This window comes from Heteronotia binoei, chromosome 2, assembly GCF_032191835.1.
Source record: "Heteronotia binoei isolate CCM8104 ecotype False Entrance Well chromosome 2, APGP_CSIRO_Hbin_v1, whole genome shotgun sequence".
NCBI classification, from domain to species: domain Eukaryota; kingdom Metazoa; phylum Chordata; class Lepidosauria; order Squamata; family Gekkonidae; genus Heteronotia; species Heteronotia binoei.
In genome coordinates, this window is record NC_083224.1 from 205,461,912 (window position 1) to 205,482,146 (window position 20,235).

The 20,235-nt window shown below is 50.0% G+C and overlaps 1 protein-coding gene across 2 annotated transcripts in view; it reads right to left on the reverse strand.

Moving 5' to 3' along the window:
* The window catches only part of CELF5 (CUGBP Elav-like family member 5), a 159,616-nt gene that overhangs the window by 54,946 nt on the left and 84,435 nt on the right, over positions 1-20,235 (reverse strand). The window contains exon 3 of one of the 2 annotated variants that reach the window (XM_060232897.1): positions 12,685-12,733. In XM_060232897.1, coding sequence (XP_060088880.1) covers positions 12,685-12,733 — 49 coding nt within the window. Of the gene's footprint in view, positions 1-12,681; positions 12,734-20,235 lie in introns of both variants that reach the window. The other variant, XM_060232896.1, reaches the window with a different exon arrangement.

Sequence of the window (20,235 nt, forward strand, 5' to 3'; positions counted from 1 at the left end):
GGCACAGAGGCAGCCCCATGTAGAGGGCATTACAGTAATCTGATCTCGAGGTGACCGTTGCATGGATCACTGTTGCCAGGTCCTGACGCTCTAGGAAGGGAGCCAGCTGCCTCGCCCGCCTCAGATGAAAAAAGGCTGACTTGGCTGTGGCTGCTATCTGGGCCTCCACTGATAATGAAGGCTCCAGTAGAACTCCCAGGCTCTTGACCCAGTGCGCCACCATCAGCGGCGCCCCGTCAAAAACCGGGAGAGATATTTCTCCTCCCAGAGGGCCCCGACTCAAGCAAAGGACCTCTGTCTTCGCTGGATTCAGTTTCAGCCGACTCAGTCTTAACCAAGTTGCCACATCCTGCAGTGCCAGGTCCAAATTCCCTGGGACGCATCCAGGCCGGTCGTCCATTAGCAAATAGAGCTGGGTGTCATCTGCATATTGGTGACACCCAATATAGATATAGATATTAAATAGCATCGGCAATAGAACTGCTCCCTGAGGCACCCCACAGTGTAGTGTGCGTCTCTGGGAAAGCTCTCCCCCGATTGCCACCCTTTGTCCCCGATCCTCGAGGAAGGAGGAAAGCCATTGTAAGGCCAACCCCCGAACCCCGACATCGGTGAGGCGGCGGGTCAGTAGCCGGTGGTCGACCATGTCGAACGCAGCCGACAGGTCTAACAACATCAGCACCGCCACACCGCCTCGATCCAGATGCTGCTGGAGGTCATCCGCTAAGGCAACCAGCACTGTCTCCGTCCCATGACCTGGGCGAAAGCTGGACTGGCAAGGGTCCAGGATGGAAGCGTCATCCAGAAAGCCCTGCAACTGCAACGCCACTGCCCTCTCTATAATTTTACCTAAAAACGGTAACTTGGAGTTCGCCGGTAGTTCGCCAATTCGGCCGGGTCTGCTGTAATCTTTTTCAGGAGGGGGCGGACCAGGGCCTCTTTTAGGGGTGTTGGAAAGCGCCCCTCCAAGAGGGATCTATTTATGTCCCGTAAAGGGCATCCAAGCTCCCTCAGGCAAGGTTTAATCAGCCAAGAGGGGCACGGGTCCAAATCACAAGTTGTTGGGCATGCAGAAGAGAAAATTCCATCGACTTCCTCCAGGCTGAGTGGGTCGAAATGATCCAAGACTAAACCAGAAGACAGGCACGGAGCCTTCAGTTCATGTACTGTATCCAATGTGATGGGCAGGTCCTGGCGGAGCGACGTGATTTTGTCTGCAAAAAATTTCGCAAAAGCCTCACAGCCTATTTCCAATTCTCTAACATTTGGCCTGCCCTGAGGCAGTGTAGTTAAATCTCCAATTATTCTAAACAATTGAGCCGGGTGCGAATTTGCAGACGCTATCTTGGCTGCAAAGTAGTCTTTCTTCGCAGCCTTGAGTGCCATCTCATAAGACCTCATAAACGATCTATAGGATGTTCTCGCCACTTCATCACGAGTGCGCCGCCACTGCCTCTCTAGTCGTCTAAGCCCTTGTTTTAGCTGGTGTAACTCCAAGGTATACCATGGAGCCAGCTTCGAACGAGGGTGCAGAGGACGTAAAGGTGCGATCTCGTTGATTGCCCCAGACAGCCAATCTTGCCAGGCCTCGACTAGGGCGTCAAGGGAATCGCCAGAGGACCAGGGGTCCCGAAGGGCTATCTGGAACCATTCCGGGTCCACCAGGCCCTGCGGGCGAGCCAAAATAGGCTCCCCGCCCTTACAGGGTTGGTGTGGCATCTCCATACGAGCCTTGAGAACTAAGTGATCCGACCATGGCACCGCCTCCGTTGCGATATCGTTCACTTGAAAGATCAGGTCCAATGTGTGTCCCGCCTGATGCGTAGGAGTCGTAACAAGTTGAGAGAGTCCCAGTGTCGCCATGGAAGACACTAGGTCCATTGCCCGATTAGAGGCCGCGTCATCGGCGTGGACATTGAAGTCGCCCAAGACTACCAGCCTCGGGTACTCCAACGCCCAGCCCGACGCCGCCTCCATCAGGGATGGTAAGGCGCTGGCTGGTGCGTTAGGTACACCAGCCAGATCGCCAACCCCTCTCCGACATCCCACGCTAGGCCAACACATTCAACGCCATCGATCGTTGGGGCCGGGAGAGCCCAGAAGGAGTAATCCTCCCGTATGAATACCGCCACCCCTCCCCCCCACCCGCTAGCCCATGATTGGTGAAAGACCGAGTAACCTGGGGGAGTCATCTGGGAGAGAGCCACTGTCTCTCCCTCTTGTACCCAGGTCTCGGTCACGCAAGCCAGGTCTGCGTCCTGCCGAAGCAGGAAGTCTCTCAGAGTCTCGGTCTTATTATTTATAGACCTGGCATTGCATAACACCAATGACGGGCGCGGGCAATCCCTCCTGGTTCCACTACCTGTCACCGTTGGGATGGGAAGTAGACTGGAAGGGGGCCGAGCACTGTTTTGTCTCGGTCCCCTTCCCTTGCTCCTCCGTTCCCTTCCACCGTCATACCTTCCCCTCCCCAGGAGCACTGGAATCCCTTGGCCAGGCATCCACAGCTATGTTCCAGTATGATCTTATAATCTATAATAGGCCGTTCTCCCCTGACTAGTTATCTAAAATCAAAGTGCAAATAATCCCTAATCCACCCTCCACCCTCAGTTCCCAATTATCTGACTCACTGTAATCTAATCGGGTCAATTTATCCCTCTCTAACTGATTGGTCAATTTAATAATCTTTTAGCACATCGTAAAATTGAGTCCCCCCTTCTAATCCAAACTGAAGTGCTAATACAAATAAGTAAATAATCAATCAATATGTATTTAAATAAATAAATACATACATAATACATAATAACCTGATTGCTAATCAATATACCAATTCCTAATAAAGTTAATAATAAATCCAATTAGTAGTCATTGAACAAGGGAAGTGAGGCTAAAAGCAGGCAGGTGGAATGGGATATTGCACTTAGATACTATTGACTGATGTTAAGAGTCAAAACTGGTTGCCAAGGTGCATAAATGTCTATGACGTATCACAGCGTTCATAAAGTGCTGGTGCGATGTTTAAAGTGCCAGGGCAGTTCCTAGGTATAGACCTTAAAGTGCGGGGCGATTTTTATATACAGTTCTCAGATGGAGTTTCTTAGGGCAGAGATGACGGCTGCAATTTTCCCCCACACATCAGGCATCTGAGCTGTATAGGACTTCACGGTCAGGGCATCCAGTTGTTCTCTGTTGCTGGTCTCGCCACGGGGGGCGGGGGAGGGTGGGAAGGAGCCGAGGGTAAGGACGGGATCAGGAGCGAGAGTGGGGAGGGGGGGGTGGGGTGGTGGGGGGCAGGACAGAACAGAGGCTAGGATGCTCGCCAAGGCCTACGCCCCGGGACCACCCACTCCTCCGCTCAACCCGCCAACCCCAGAAACTTTCCACCTCTGCTCACAACAGCCCCAACCACACTACACGCTCCGCTCACCACCTCCTCCTCGTCACACCGACCCACGCTGTCCTTTCTTCGGCCCCTCTCTTATGCCAGCCCGCGGCCGCGCCTCGGCTCTACCCCGGCGTCAGCCCAAGCGGCTGCGGTAATCCTCGCACCCCGGCACCAAAAGCCTCCCGTCGCGCTGGCCCGCACCACGCCGTGCTCCTCTCTCCGGCGTCGGCCCGGCCTCCGCACTGCCCTCTCCGGTCGGCTCGACCATTCCAATCAGGACAGCTAAGTCTCAGGCACATTTGCAGAGAAAAATCATTTGCAGAGAAAGAAAGAAAGAAAGAAAGAAAGAAAGAAAGAAAGAAAGAAAGAAAGAAAGAAAGAAAGAAAGAAAGAAAGAAAGAAAGAAAGAAAGAAAGAAAGAAAGAAAGAAAGAAAGAAAGAAAGAAAGAAAGAAAGAAAGAAAGAAAGAAAGATGACAACAACTGGCATTGAGAAAAATTGCTGGCTGATCCCAAAGTGGCAATCAGCATTTCCTTAGGCATGTATGAAAGGGTCACAAGAATGAAGCACTGATACATCCCTTCCCAAACCCATTCTCATGATCTGCCGAATTCACAGAATCAGCATTGCTGTCAGATGGCCATGTAGCCTCTGTTTAAAAACCTCCAAGGAAGCAGAGCCCACCACCTCCCAAGGAAGAAGCGTGTTCCACTAAGGAACCATTGCAACTGTCAGGAAGTTCTTCCTAATGTTTAGCAAGAAACTCTTTTGATTTAATTTCAACAGGCCAACAGAAAACAATTCTGCATCATCCAAGTATTTGAAGATAGTGATCATATCACCTCTCATTCACCACCTCTCCAGGCTAAATATACCCAACTCCTTCAACCTTTCCTCATAGTACTTGGTCTCCAGACCCCTCACCATCTTTGTTGCCCTCCTCTGGACATGTTCCAGCTTGCCTATATCCTTCTTAAATTGTTCAAAATGGAACACAATATTTTAGTCTACTTTACAGGGTTATTGTAAGGATAAATTAGGACAGAAAAAACCACAGATGCTGCCCTGAGCTCATTATTGGAAAAGTGCAACAGCATTAGACAGATTCTGCAGACTGGCAGCAAAAATTGCCAGTCTGGATAACCAACAGAAAAGGCAGCCAAGGCCAGACAGGAGGAAAAATGGCCTTCTGGCTTGGTTATAGGACAGGGTCAGTCAAAGATCCTACAGGAGAAAGTGGGCTTCCAGGAGAATCCCAGCCTTTATGATCCTGATTTATTTACAGCATGGTCCATTTCTTTTTCTCAAGCCAACTGCAGTTCAATGCCTCTCCCCCCCCCGCCTACTCTGAATTCCCGCCACCCAACCGCAGGGCCATGGGGTCATAAAGTTATAAAAGCCTCTGGGAAATAAAGGGTTTCCATGGAAATACTACTCCAACAATCAGGCAGAGAGAGATGTGGGGTAGAAAGGATACTTCGTAGTGTCTGGGGAAAGGGAAGCCACTGAAATCAATGGCTGCCTGTTCCTGGGTCCCTCTTGGGTTCCCTTTGGCCACATCCAAAGGCAAATAATTTCATTAAATTAAAATGGCAGACCTATTTATTTAATTTACTTCACTGTAGAAATGAGGCCCAGGGGGAAAAAAAAACACAGAAAAGTGAGAGGGCCATTTCCCCCCTGAAAAATGGGGGGGGGGGATGGATTATGGAATATTTTCTTTTACAACGGGAGGCTTACTCCTTCAGGGCGCTCCCGGCCCCAAAGATTGAGGGTATTGAATGTGCCGGTCTGGCGTAGGAGGATAGAGAGGGGTTGGCGATCTGGCTGGTGTACCGTACGCCTAACGCACCAGCCAACGCCTTACCGTCCCTGCTTGAGGCGGCGACAGGCTGGGCGCTGGAGCACCCAAGGTTGATAATCCTGGGTGACTTCAACGTCCATGCTGATGACCCATCCTCCAGTCAGGCAGCGGACCTAGTGTCTTCCATGGCGACACTGGGACTCTCTCAATTTGTTGTAACCCCCACCCACCAGGCCGGACACATGTTAGACCTGATCTTTGCGGCTGGGATAGTAGTGAGCGATATAACTGCAGAGGCGGTGCCATGGTCGGATCACTTCGCCCTCAAGGCCCGTGTAGATATGCCTCCCCAAACCTGTTCAGGCGAGGAGCCGATTATGGCTCGCCCACGGAGCCAAATGGACCCGGAACGGTTCCAGATGGCTCTGCGGGATCCCTGGCCCTCTGGCGACTCCCTCAATGACCTGATTGAGACCTGGAATAGCCGGCTCTCTAGGGCCATCGAGGAGATCGCACCTCGGCGCCCTCTGCGACCTCAGACTAAGCTGGCCCCGTGGTATACCCCGGAATTACGCCAGCTGAAACAAGGCCTTAGACGGCTAGAGAGGCAATGGCGGCGTACTCGTGACGAAGCGACTAGAACATCTTATAGGAAGTTTATGAAGTCCTATGAGATGGCAATCAAGGCCGCAAAGAAAACATACTTTGCGGCCAAGATCGCATCTGCAAATTAGCGCCCGGCCCAATTATTTAGAATAATTCGGAACCTTACTACATTGCCACAGGGCAACTCAAAAGCTAAGGAATTGGAGATTGACTGTGAGGCTTTTGCGAAATTCTTTGCTGATAAGGTCCAATCGCTCTGCCACGACTGCCCTGCCAACTTGGATGCAGTAAGCGAACTCGAAGCCCAATGCGTGTCTTCTGATTTAACCCTGGATTGCTTCAACCCGCTCAGCTTGGAGGAGGTTGACAGAATTCTTGGCACTGCACGATCCACAACTTGCGATCTGGACCCATGCCCCTCCTGGCTAATTAAGGCCTGCCAGGAGGAATTAAGATATCCTATATGGGATATTATAAATCTATCTCTTTCAGAGGGTGCTTTCCCAACACCCCTGAAAGAGGCATTGGTCCGCCCTCTCCTGAAAAAAGCTTCATCAGACCTGGCCGAATTGGCACACTACCGACCGGTCTCAAATTTGCCCTTTTGGGGCAAAATTATTGAGAGGGCTGTGGCGCTGCAGTTACAGGATTTTTTGGAGGACGCTTCCACCTTAGACCCATGCCAGTCCGGCTTTCGCCCGGGCCATGGGACGGAAACAGTCTTGGTCGCCCTCATGGATGACCTCCGACGACAACTGGACCGAGGCGGCTCGGCAGTATTGCTGTTGCTAGACCTATCGGCTGCGTTCGATATGGTCGACCATCGGCTGCTGACCCGCCGCCTCGCTGACGCAGGAATTCGGGGGCTAGCCTTACAGTGGCTCTCCTCCTTTCTTGAAGGTCGGGGACAAAGGGTGGCAATTGGGGGGGAGCTGTCTCAGAGGCACCCACTTCACTGTGGGGTGCCTCAGGGGGCAGTTCTCTCCCCGATGTTGTTCAACATCTTTATGCGCCCCCTTGCCCAGATTGCACGGAGGTATGGGCTGGGTTGTCATCAATATGCAGATGACACCCAGCTCTATCTACTGATGGACGGCCGGGCTGGCGATGTCCCTATAAATTTGGACCGGGCGTTGCAAGCCGTGGCTGACTGGCTCAGACTGAGCGGGCTGAAGTTGAATCCAGCGAAGACTGAGGTCCTTTGCGTGGGCCGCGGCGGACCGGGAGGGGAGATTACCCTACCGGCTTTCGACGGTGCGCCACTGATACCAGTGCGCAAAGTCAAGAGCCTGGGAGTGCTACTGGAATCCTCTTTATCGATGGAGGCCCAGATAGCTGCCACTGCTAGATCCGCCTTCTTTCACCTCAAGAGGGCGAGGCAGTTGGCTCCCTTCTTGGAGCGCAGCGACCTAGCAACTGTGATCCATGCAACGGTCACCTCGAGACTAGACTACTGCAATGCCCTCTACATGGGGCTGCCCTTATACCGAACACGGAAACTTCAGGTAGTCCAGAACGCGGCGGCCAGGCTGCTAGTGGGACTACCACGGTGGGAACATGTGCGGCCTGGGCTGCGGGATCTGTATTGGCTGCCGGTTGTGTACCGTGTTCACTATAAAGTGCTGGTCATTACCTTTAAAGCCCTATATGGCCAAGGACCTGCCTACCTAAGGGACCGCCTCTCCCCATATGTTCCCCAGAGAGCACTGAGATCTAGCTCTCAAAATCTTCTAACAATCCCTGGGCCAAGAGAGGCTAGATTGAAGACAACCAGGGAGCAAGCCTTCTCAGTAATGGCCCCTCGATGGTGGAATCATCTTCCAGAGATGGTACGAGCCCTGCGGGACTTGAACCAATTCCGCAGGGCTTGCAAAACATTTCTTTTCCAGCTTGCCTTTGAGACAGAACCTGACTAATCTGACGTGTAGCCATTTAACCATCTTGTGGATATTATGACTTATAGTAATTTATAGCACCTATCTTATCTATTTTAGCTATTTTAAATAATTTATTATGTAATTGTTTATATTTAAAATTGTTGTTTACATTGTTTTACTTGAATCATGGAATTCCATGTCTGTGAGCCGCCCTGAGCCCGCCTTTGGCGGGGGAGGGCGGGATACAAAAATAAATTTATTATTATTATTATTATTATTATTATTATTATTATTATTATTACAATGATAAATAACATGTTTATGAGAATAGAACCAAGTTTGAGTCAGTTTGAGTCCAGTGACATCTTTAAGACCAACAAAGTTTAAATCGGATATAAGCTTTCTTGTGTGTCACATTTCTTCAGATACTTAGATATATGCTCTGTATTTGACAAAGTGTGTGTGCACACAAAAATTTATACCCAAATAAAACTTTGTTGGTCTAACAAGTACCACTGTCCTCATACTTAGTTCTATTGCTACAGACTACCACAGCTACCCATCTGAATCTATGTTTATGACAAGGTTTTCATATATATTGTTGTGCCCCTACCTACTATCATACATGGTAGAGCAATCCTGAGTTACACCTACGTTGGAGTGCTCAGCCACCATGGAACTCAGGTGCCACTAGTCCAAATTTTGCTGGGGCGGAGGGAAGGCTGCTTGCAAGAAAGCATAGCTGGATGCTTGCAAGGCTGTCACTATGGTGATTCTGCTATAGCATGGCCTCCTGGTGTACTGTTGAGGTAGGGGCAGCAGCATGGGGGCACTTTGGAACAATAGGATTGGTCAGTCCTGGGGCAAATGCCATTGCACATGACAGTCAGGGCAAAGAGAGGCAGCTCCAGAAAGCTCAATCGCCTCTCCCACCCTGCCCCCTGACAGAGACCTGGGCCAATGACAGGCACATGGCCAAAGTAATCCACTTTCCCTGCATGCCAGCATGTTCTACGGGTAAGCTCCTGGCAAATACTTTGAGTCCTCCCCCTGCCATGGCTCCCCCCAACACTGACTCAGTGCCATCCCCTGTTATGTGTGCAGATGCTCTCCCCCACCAGGTGCCAGAGAAGCCCTAGCCTGGAGCAGACAAAGAGTTAGGAGCCTCTGCAGACTGCAATGCCCTCACTCCATCAGCGACCCGCACCCCCCCAGTGCATCATTCCCCTCTCCTCTGTTCTGCAAGCACAACAACCCCAGGAAGTCGGTCACGCTGAGGGGATGCATCTGTCCCAAGGCCACCCCCTAGCTCCCAGACTGTAATATACTGAGAACCGGGACGGTTTGAAGGCAACATAGTTTATTCAGTAGCACATTACAAGAGAGAGAACACGCAGGCCGGGCCCCGCTTATATACAGTACCCGGAACAACCCCCTCATCCGACCAGGCCAATCCTGGTCGATCAAACTTCCTGCCACAGATCTAGATGGGCAGGGCGAATGGCGAGCTCCATCCGGGGACCCAGGGGGTTGCCTTCAGTAGCGATCGCCATGCGGCCGGGTAACTTATGTTCAATACATAACACAGACCATAGCTAGTGCAATGAGGCAGCTCATTCACCTTCTGGACACTCCCCCCCCCAATCACACAGCAGCTCACAAGGCAAGCCAGTCCTCCCTCTTAGACATTCCCTTGGGCAGCCCACAGGAGTGGCAGATGGGGTGGGGAGAGGTATGGAGCTCTGGCTATGTAGCAGAAACCACGCAGCAGAGACAGAGTTGGACCACAACACAGACTTTATTGCACTGGAATCCATGACAATGGGTGACACCACGATCCCCTGGGGACTGAGGATAGCTGGCATGGCCGGAGCCTAAGTGGGACAGTGTCCCAGGTGGAACTCAGGTAGGCTTTCTAGGGGAGGACTGGAACAGCTGACTGAGTAGAGTGTGGGGGGTGAGACTCATCACACTTGGAAGCCTCTCTGTTGAATCTCCACCTGCAAGACAGCGACATAGATCCATGGCAGGCAGGAGTTCCATGCCAGCCTCAGCCACAGATGTTCTGTCCTAACAGGGTTGGCAAAGGCAGCCCCAAGGGGGAGAGGTTGCCACACACACACACACACACACACACGCCTATGAGACACACAATGGAAGCAGCCAACTCAGACTCACCAGTCCTGGGTTGAAGTGCTACTGGGTTGCTTGCAATCCATCAGCTGTGCAGCTGTGGCCCAAGGCTGTGTTTTGGCAAGGGGATGATTTAAAGGGACAGGTGCTGAGCTGGCTCAGCACAAGCAGCAGAGCAGCTGCAAGTCCCCCCACCCACCCACCCACCCATAGACACACCCTGTGCCCTGCCAAAGGTGGGGACCAGGCAAAGGACAGACCATCTCATGGAAAACTTCCTGGGGAGGTTTTCCCATAGCATAAAGAGGCTGAGGCAACAAGTGGCCATGGCTTGTGCTGCTCCATGCCTGAAGTTTATGCCAGGTTTGAGTGCTGGAAGCACTGTCACACAACCCAACCTCAAATGAGGGGAGTGGAGATGCAAGTCTGGGTTGATTGCCTGTGCGAACCTGTCTGTAAGCAAGTGCCCTTGTGCATTAAACCTCTGAAGATCTGGTACCTGTTGGGATTCTGAAATGGGAGAAGTTAGCCACAGAGTATAGACCTCACTCTCCTCCTTATCTGTCAAAGTGCTTGCCCTGTAGTGCTAAGTGCCCTCTCTGTGCATCAATCACTACCTAAGTGCCTTGTCCCTTGCTCTAAGTCCACATGGCAGGGAGCTCCAAGACAGAGTTCTGTGCCATGTACCCTGTGAGGCACAAGCAGATGTTTTTGTAGAATGCTGGGGAGGGGGCTTGGCTCCCCCAGGGAGCAGGGAGATTGGCTGAGCCCACAGTTGGCTTTCTCAGGATATCCAAGGCTAATGGCAGGGATTCCGCAGCAGGGGAAGATTTTATTTTCGTGATCCATGGGCACCAATGGACTACACCATGCTTTTTGTTGTTGTAACTTTCCATCTCTTGCAGGGGGCATTCCAGGGATGAAAGGATTCAAGAAGCCAACTAACTTTGGCCACGCCCCCAACACCTCCCCATCCTACAATGCCATGGCGACCTGCACCTCTGTCATGCTGATGGCCAGCCACTCTGCCCTTCTGCCAGCACTTGTGAGCAACAGGCCATTCCAGTAGCCCTGTGCCAACATAAGTGCCATTTACATCCATGTGATTGGACTTACATTGATGTAACTGTAATACACCAGTGTGCGGGTAAGTCAGCTCCCACATCACTTTTGTGCCCTCCCTTAGGATTGCATTGTACAAAAAATATTATTTTCAAAAACAAAAAAGTCCATGAAGATCTTTACATAAAATATCAAATCAATCCAAATGATGGACAATACTGAGGAGGATACAATGCAGTTTTTCTAGGAGGGGTTGCCTGCTATTAGGGTTGCCAAGTCCAATTCAAGAAACATCTGGGGACTTTGGGGGTGGAGGCAGGAGACACTGGGGATAGAGTCAGGAGCAAGGGCATGATAAGCATAATTGAACTCCCAAGGGAGTTCTGGCCATCACATTTAAAAGGACAGCACACCTTTTAAATGTCTTCCCTCCATTTGGATAGGAGCACCTTCTTTTGGGGCTCATAGAATTGGACCCCCTGGTCCAATCTTCTTGAAACTTGGAGGGTGTTTTGGGGAGAGGTACTGGATGGTATGTTGAAAATTTGGTATGTCTACCTTAAAAAAACAGCCCCCCAGAGCCTCTCCCCCGCTTTCTGATGACCCTGAAGCGGGGGGAGGATCTCCAAACCAGGGGACCCCCTGCCCCCACCTGTCAGGCAATGCTTCATTGAAGTCTCTTTGCTTTATGGATATATTTAATCCATGCTTACTAACATCATCACTGAATAAAATGCTATGCCACTAACCTATGTGCCCTGCAAGAAAGGAAAGAGGAGTGGGAATGGAGGCTGCCAAAACTCCAGAGGCCAGTAGGGCCTTTGAAGTGCAAAACGCTCAGCTAGCCGCTCTGGCGCCTCCCGAGCAAAGCAAGGACATCACCAAGGGGGAGAATGTAACCATCACCGGTGGGAGATAAGTTGGCGGGTGAAAGTGTTACTTGCAGGAGCAACTGTAGTTTTATTATGAGAAGTAGTTTAAAGCCAAAGCCTTTGAAGTGTATACATAAATGCCAATGGTTCGAGCTATCTGTTATCAGTTTCAATGAATCCATGTAGAGAGTAACATTGTTGTAATCAATAAATGAAACTTAGTTTTTAACAAAGACAAGTCTGATCATTTTGAAACTTCAATGAACCCTTTGCTGACCCCACCTGGAGATTGGCAGCCCTACCTTCTATCATAAATTAGCAAAAGAGGTTCCTTATAGTTCAAGTGTTCTTTACATTTCAGGATCTTGTTGTTCCTTTTGTAACAAAAATATAAAATTTTAGAAGTAAATTTTAGAAGTAAATTTGATTTGCTATTTTTTTCTGAATAAGCTGTACTTTTAATACATCCAACCTGATATTTTTATGTCAAACCAATTTATGTGTGCTGCATTTTATGTTCCCAAAGTAACAAAGCAACTTTCAGTCTTCAAAGAATACTAATATTGCATATATATTTTTTTAAAAAACCAAAAATGTATGTTTCTTTCTTTTTAAAAAAATTAAACCCCCACAGTTTCTTCCCATGGCTTCAAAATTTCTGGAACTTTGACATTGATCCCCCTGCATTTCTCCCCAGTGGGCACCCAGAGCAGCTGGCATGAGTCTCTTCTCCATTTTACCCTCACAACAACCTCGGGTGGCAAACTGGAATGAACAGATGTGACTGGCCCAGGGTCACCCTGCCAGTTTCCATGGCAGAAAGGGGGATTCAAACCTGTGTCTCTCAGATCCTAGCCTGACACTCTGACCACTACACCATGCAGGATCTTGATGGCGGGAGGTGGGGTTACGATAACAGCACTAACGAGGACAGAAGACAACTACCTCCACGGCTTTCACTGTCCGCAGGCTTCACCTGGATTGGACGTGCCATCTGCAGAGAGAGAGAGATTAAATGTCATAAAGATGGGCTACATCACTCAGGCACATCTGTTCAAATTTCATTCATGCAGCACCAGTAGCTGCATTGTCTGTAAAATCACATAACTCAAAGCTGACTCATTCAAAGCTGAATTTAGCCAAATCAGACATAACACAAAACCAGGATTTAATTAAACTAGGGTCAGCATTTTCACTGAGACATGAGTCACTCCTCACACTTTGTCAAAACAGAATAGTTTGGAGATGGTTGTTTAACCAGACTTAAGAGTACGATCACACAAAGGCATTTGTGCATGATTTAATGTGCATGCCCCCCATGGCCCACCTATCCTTACTTCATTGTAGCAGGGGCTGGGACCAGAGTAAATAGCCACCAGGAACTTCAAGGTAGCAAATGGCTGAAGTGCATGTATGGCACTTTTCTGGCCGTCTGACCAGCTGAGCTGTGCCATGCATGCACCCCACGTGAGCAAGAGCAGTATAAATGCTCCTCTCAATGCACATGCAGCCCATGCCTTTTGTGGGGGCATCTGATCGCTGCAGTGCACCTCCACCTGGGGTGACTTTTTCAATGCTGGATCCCCATCTGATTGCACCCTTAGATTCTGTTTGGACATAATGTGAAACCAGGAAGCAGTTAATCTATGGCAAGCCCAGAGCTTCCCAAACCTTTAAAGCTCACAAGCCCCCTTTGAATTCTGACACAAGGGTGGTGGGTGCAATGAAAATTCCAGCCATAGAAGGAGACTTGGAACTTCAAAGCAAACGGACCATAGTTTGTAGCAGCTTAATCCATTTTATTTGAGAACTAGTTGTCTGTAGCAAAGACAAATTGGAATTGATACATTTCAAAGCGATACATGCCATTTTAACCTCTAACATAAAAAGCTAAACAATAAAGTCCATGGACACCACTGACCAGGGCCGGGACGCGGTAGGCAGGGGTTGTAGTAGGCTGGGGGGCTTTCCCCCTCGCTGCCCTGAGCCGCCTGGGCGGGGAGGGCGGGGTAGAAATAAAATCTATTATTATTATTTTTGGCCATTATGCAAGTCGGGCAGGATCCGACAAACTCTGATATGTCTTTTTTCATCTGGGGCCACCAGAATTGGCGGTTCACTAGGTGCAGCGTTTTCACATACCCAAAGTGGCCGGCTAGCTTACTGCAGTGGCAGTGCTGCAAGATTTCGGTGCGGAGGGCTTTGGGCACATAGAATTTCCCATCGTAGTACCAAACCCCCCCTTCCCCTTTCACTATGCCTTCTAGTCTCCCCCCCTCTTCTTTTTCGGTCTCTTCTATCAGTTTGTTGCCCCCCCACGGGTCTGGACACCTGGTTTTCTTCCTGGACCAGGTTGTCACTCCCCCCCGCAACGGCGGAGGGGGGAATGATTGAGTCAACAACCTCTTCCCGCTGGCTCTCATGTTGGGGCAATCAGGAGAGTGCGTCCGCTAAAAAGTTTTTTGAGCCGGGGATGAGCTTGAGCACAAAGTCAAATTTGGCAAAGAACCCTGCCCACCAGATCTGTTTGGCCGTTAATTTTCGCCGACCGGTGAGGGCCTCCAAGTTTTTGTGGTCGGTCCAAATTTCGAACGGCTCTCGGGCCCCCTCCAACCAGGACTGCCAGGTTTTCAGTGCATAGGTTACTGTGAATGCCTCTTTGTCCCAAACCGACCAATTTCTTTGCTCATTAGAGAATTTCCTAGAGATTTAGGCGCAGGTTCTGAGCCTCCCCTCCCCGTCTTTCTGCATTAATATGGCTCCGACAGCTACATCGGAGGCGTCGCATTGAACCACGAAGGGTTTGAGTTTGTTAGGATGGGCTAACACGGGTTCGCTCGTGAACAACCGTTTAAGCTTCTCGAAAGCCGCCTGACACTGCGGGGTCCAGTGGAGGCTCGGCCCCGGTTTTTTGGCTTCGAGTCCCTTTCCCTTTGTTTTCAATAGGTCTGTAAGGGGTAGTATCACTTGGGCGAACCCCTTAATGAACCCCCCATAAAAATTTGCGAACCCAAGGAAAGATTGTAGCTGCTGTTGGGTTCTTGGGGCCTCCCAATCTAACACCGCCTGTATTTTGGCTGGGTCCATCGCTAATCCTTCCCCAGACACCCGGAACCCCAGGTAATCTAGTTCTGTCTGGTGGAACTCGCACTTCGATAATTTCGCGTACAGTTTGTGCTCATAGAGGGTCGTTAAAACTTTTCGAACCAATGGCACATGTGACTCAAGATCCTTGGAGTAAATAATGATGTCATCCAGGTATACCACCACCCCCTTGTACAGATATTCACACAGTACATCATTTATAAAGTTCATGAACACTCCCGGCGCTCCCTGCAGCACAAACGGCATCACCAAATACTCAAACTGTCCCATCGGTGTGTTGAAAGCCTTTTTCCACTCACCCCCCTCCTTGATTCTGACCCGGAAATAAGAGTCCCTCAGATCGAGTTTGGTAAAAACTCACCCCTCCGACACCATACTTAGCAAGTCCTTGATCAGGGGGATGGGGTAAGCGTTGGACATGGAAATCCCATTAATCCCACAAAAGTCCATGCAAGTCTCAGGCTCCTGTCCTTCTTCTTTCTGAAGAGGACCGGGGTGGTGTGAGGGGCTGTGACGGGTCTTATAAACCCCCGCTTCAAGTTTTTGTCTATGAATTTTCTTAGTTCGTCCTTCTCTGCCCACCCCATCGAGTATAATTTAGCCCTGGGGAGCTCTTGCCCTGGGATAAGTTCGATTGCACAGTCCGTGTCTCGATGGGGTGGCAGCTCGTTGGCCTCCTCCTCACTGAACACGCGTTGGAGGTCACGGTACTCTACGGGGATCGACCGGATCTCCTCCACGGTTACACACATCTTTTCGTTTGCTGGGGGTGGTGCGGGGCCCCACTCCTCCCTCCAGTGGTGGTGCTTGCACCGCCAGTCTGTAAAGTCTATTGTTCTGGCTTCCCATTGAATGTCCGGCTGGTGTCGGGCTAGCCAGCCGACTCCCACTACTACGTCGAAGGAGGATGAGGGGGCCACCACAAAAATCTCTACCCCCCAATGGTCTTGGGTCCCCACCGGCACCCTCTGAGTCTCTTCGGTGCACGGCTCCCCTCTCATTGTGGTCCCGTCCATCTGTTCAAACTGGATGGGGTGAGGGAGCGGTGTCTTGGCCAGTCCTAGGGCTTCCACTAACCGGGGGGTAATGATCTCCCGGGTGCACCCGGAGTCTATTAAGGCTCGGGTGTGCATGAACCGCTTTAATTTGGGGTTCAACAGCATTATTGGCACAAAAAGTAGTTCTCCCGTTATGCTCACCCGTAGTGGAGCCGTCAGCTCCACGACCTGCCGCTTGGCACCTTTCAGCTTTCCCGCCGACTCTGAATCCCACGATTCCTCTCCTGAGTCGTCAACCATTATAATATCCTCGTCAATCGCCAGGGATGTGGCGACGTTGCCCCAACTGGGCTCCTTCGGCTTGCTCCCCCCTTTCTTGGGACCTCCTGCTGGGGCTTTTGCCACTGGGGTAGACGTGCACGGCTTCTCGGGGCAATTGGCGGCCAGGTGTCCAGGGTCGCCGCAGCAGAAGCATCGCCTTCCGGAGGCCTGAGCCGGGCTGCTCCCAGGCCCCGCCGGTTTCTTCGCCTCTGGTTTCGCGGCTGCCTTTGGTGTGCGTCCCCCCTTTCCCACCTGCTGTTGCTGGCGCTTTATCACCACATGCTGCAGATTGGTCTCGACCTCTCCCGCTAGTTGGATCCACCCCATCAGCATCTTGGGGTGCCCTTGTTGGTAGCAGCGGTCGAGAATGCCCATATTGAGGCTGTTCTGGAAAGCCTCGTACTTCATGCGCACACTCCAGCCCCTCACTTTGGCGCAGTGGGCCTGGAAGTCAGCGGCATACTCCCGGATTGTTCTCAACCCCTGCTCCATCCCCCGTAAAGCCGCGAGGGCCTTTACTTCTTGCAGGGGGTCTCCATGCTGGTGCAGCATGGCTTGTAGGAACCCCACCACTGTGGCCAACTCGGGGCCCCGGGTTGCGTACAGGCTCATGAACCCCCTCCTCGCCGCCCCCTTCAGCTTAGAGCCTAGGTAGTCCACTCGGCTCACCTCTGTCGGGAAGGTGCATCATGAAGCTGTTGCACTGAATGGTGAAATACTCGACTTCCTCCGGATCCCCGTCGAAAGTTATCATCAGCTCCCTGCCCCGCGCCCCATCCCAGGGTTGGGGCCCTGGGGGGGCACCGGCCACCCCGGTGGTAGTGCTGGCATGGGGGCGGGTGCAGGTGCTGGCGCCGGGACCGCCGGCTGCTCGGGGGCAGACTTGGCTGGGCCCGCCGGTTGATCTGGGGCAGGCTCGGCTGGCTCCTCTGGTCCTCCTGCCGGCGGCCCCGCCGGTGGTCCATCGCCCGGGGCTCTCGGCAGTTGCTCCCGGATCAGATCCAGTTGTCTCTGGAGTTCGTGAGGGATCTGCATGTGGCTGGCTTGGACCTCGTTCCGGATCTCTCTCGCCCATAGCAGCATCTCATTTCTGAGCAGGAGGGCCTCATCGCTTCCCCTCGGGATTTGGCCGTCCCCGTCCTCTGGGCTACCTCCTCTCTCGCCTCCTGCCGCTCCGTTCTCCCCCTCGGCTCCCGTGCCGGTGAGCAGGGTGGTGAATCGCCCGGCCGCCTCATCCATGAGGGCCGTCGATTTGCACGGTTGCCACTGCTTTGGGGTATAAAGCAGCGTGGAGAAGTGCACGGGTGACTTCGCCCTCCTCCGAGTCACAGTGCCTCCGCGTAGGACTGCCCGTTCATCTATCGGTTCGGTGGGCTCTCCGTTATCCGGCACTTTGGCGGCCATCCAGCTGAAAGTTGCCGGTTCGGATAAGCTCCAAAGGCGATCAATTCCAAAATGTCAGACTTGGAACTTCAAAGCAAACGGACCATAGTTTGTAGCAGCTTAATCCATTTTATTTGAGAACTAGTTGTCTGTAGCAAAGACAAATTGGAATTGATACATTTCAAAGTGACACATGCCATTTTAACCTCTAACATCAAAAGCTAAACAATAAAGTCATTCTCACACATTTGGGAGGCAATAGATGGTTCTCAGGCTCCCTTATCTCTTTCCCAAGGAAGGGCCCCTGCTGGTTACATTGAAGCGTATAGCTATCTTCAAAGCCCAGCTACATTTGTTGGGGCTATGTGAAGAATTCCCATGGGAGCTGTTTATTGTTGCAACAGTATTTGAAACGTAAACTCTTAAGCAAAGGGTTAGTAGAGCCGTTCAAAATGGAGTTAGTTAGGGCAAAGGAACAAGCACAGTTCAAGGCATTTTAAATCAGTAAGTTACAATGTCTGACAGGAGCCGAGGCCTCAGATTCAGTGGGAGCTCACAGGAGCACAGCTCCTGAACCTTTCTGAGAGTACCACCTCCTTCTTCTGATAGTTCCACCTCCTTGTCCATTGAATAGTAGGTGCAGCTGTATAACAATCCCTGGATGAGCTCTACCACCTATTTTTTTACAAAACGATCCCTGGAGGAGCCAGACACAAAATGTCAGGGAGCAAAAACTCTAATAGTAATGGAACAAAGTTTGACTCCAGTTGCACCTTTAATTCTGGGTATACGCTTTCTTCTTCAAAGAAGGGAATATGCACACAAAAACTCATACCCAGAATAAAACTTTGTTGGTCTTCTATTAAAGCATATGAACATATATATGAACATATGAAGCTGCCATATACTGAATCAGACCCTTGGTCCATCAAAGTCAGTATTGTCTTCTCAGACTGGCAGTGGCTCTCCAGGGTCTCAAGCTGAGGTTTTTCACACCTATTTGCCTGGACCCTTTTTTGGAGATGCCAGGGATTGAACCTGGGACCTTCTGCTTCCCAAGCAGATGCTCTACCATTGAGCCACCGTCCCTCCAATTTTATTGGTAACATATGGTAGTAAATCTATATCTTACATCTTTAAAAACTTCTTTTATCTACACCATATATTACTTTCTACCCACCCCTCCCCCCGTTACTTGACCTCCCAGTGTTATTTACTTAAAAAGCAAATATTTAAAGGTACCCTTAACTATTAAAACAAAAATTTATAATATTCTTCTTTTTAAAACATTATCAAAAATTGTCCAATGTCCTTTTATTTTCCACTCTTTTTCTACATATCTTCTAAACTTTTTCCACTCTGTCTTAAAAACTTCCAAATCATAGTCTCTTAATATTCTTGTTAATTTGTCCATTTCACTCCATGTCATAACTTTTATAATCCATCCCATTTCTCTGGTATTTTTTCTTGCTTCCACAACTGCACATACAATGTCCTAGCAGCTGAGAGCAAGTACCAGATTAAAATTCTATCTTCTTTTGGAAATTTTTCCATTTGTAATCCCAACAAAAAAGTCTCTGCAACTTTATTAAACTCATATCCCAAGATCTTAGAAATCGCTTGCTGAATCAACTGTCAAAACATTTTAGCTCTTTCACAAGTCCACCACATATGGTAGAAAGAACCTTCATGCTTTTTACATTTCCAACATCTGTCTGGCATCTTGTTATTCATCTTTGCCAATTTTTTAGGAGTCATATACCATCTATACATCATCTTAAAACAGTTTTCTTTAATACTTTGTTGGTCTTAAAGGTGCCACTGGACTCTAACTTTGTTCTGTTGCTTCAGACCAATACCGCTACCCATTTCTAATTCAGACCCTCTGTTTAACAAGATGCCTTTTAATCTGCACAGTCAAGGAGCCCTGCTGGGCAAAAGCCCTAGCTAGCCTGTTCATATTCTAAAAGCACTTGGTGAGCATCAGGAAATGCATTAGTGGGAGCCTTGGTAGACTGATCTCATCAGAGCTTGGAAGCTAAGCAGGGTCTGAACTTGGATGGGAGACTACACCAAGGAAGACTCTGCAGAGGAAGGCCTTGAAAACACCTTTCTGGGGACACTGTTAGTCAGCTGTGACTTGATGGCACATATATACATACGGTAAGCATGAACCACTCCATGAATCACAGTTATGCCAAACCAGGACTGGAAACCACAGTTCAGATATAATTGTAAAATTAGGGGTTAATGGCAGTTACTGTGGCGATTTGAACATGAGCCAATCTGATAATGGTTAGTTAGGGTCTGTGAAAAAACTAGCTGAAGCTGGATTAGTAACAAGTCTTATGGTTTGACCAAATATGAAAACACAGGCATGTGTGTTCCCTGGCACCACTAATGCTGCTGTGCAGATTGCAAACCTGCCTTCGTAGATGCAAAACCAGGACTCAAAGGATCATCTGAGCCTCATTTCACAAACTAGACAGAATCAGCATAAAACATGGTTCTCCATCACGTCTGAATCAAGCCACTTCCATAGAGTCATGCCACCATTACCTCAGCCACTCTTGTCTGCAAAATGATGGCCTACCTTATAGGACTGTTGTGAGGATTCCTAAGATGGTGTCTGAGAATCACACAACTGAAAACTGCCGATAGCAGATGTTGAGAGCATGCATTGATCTGT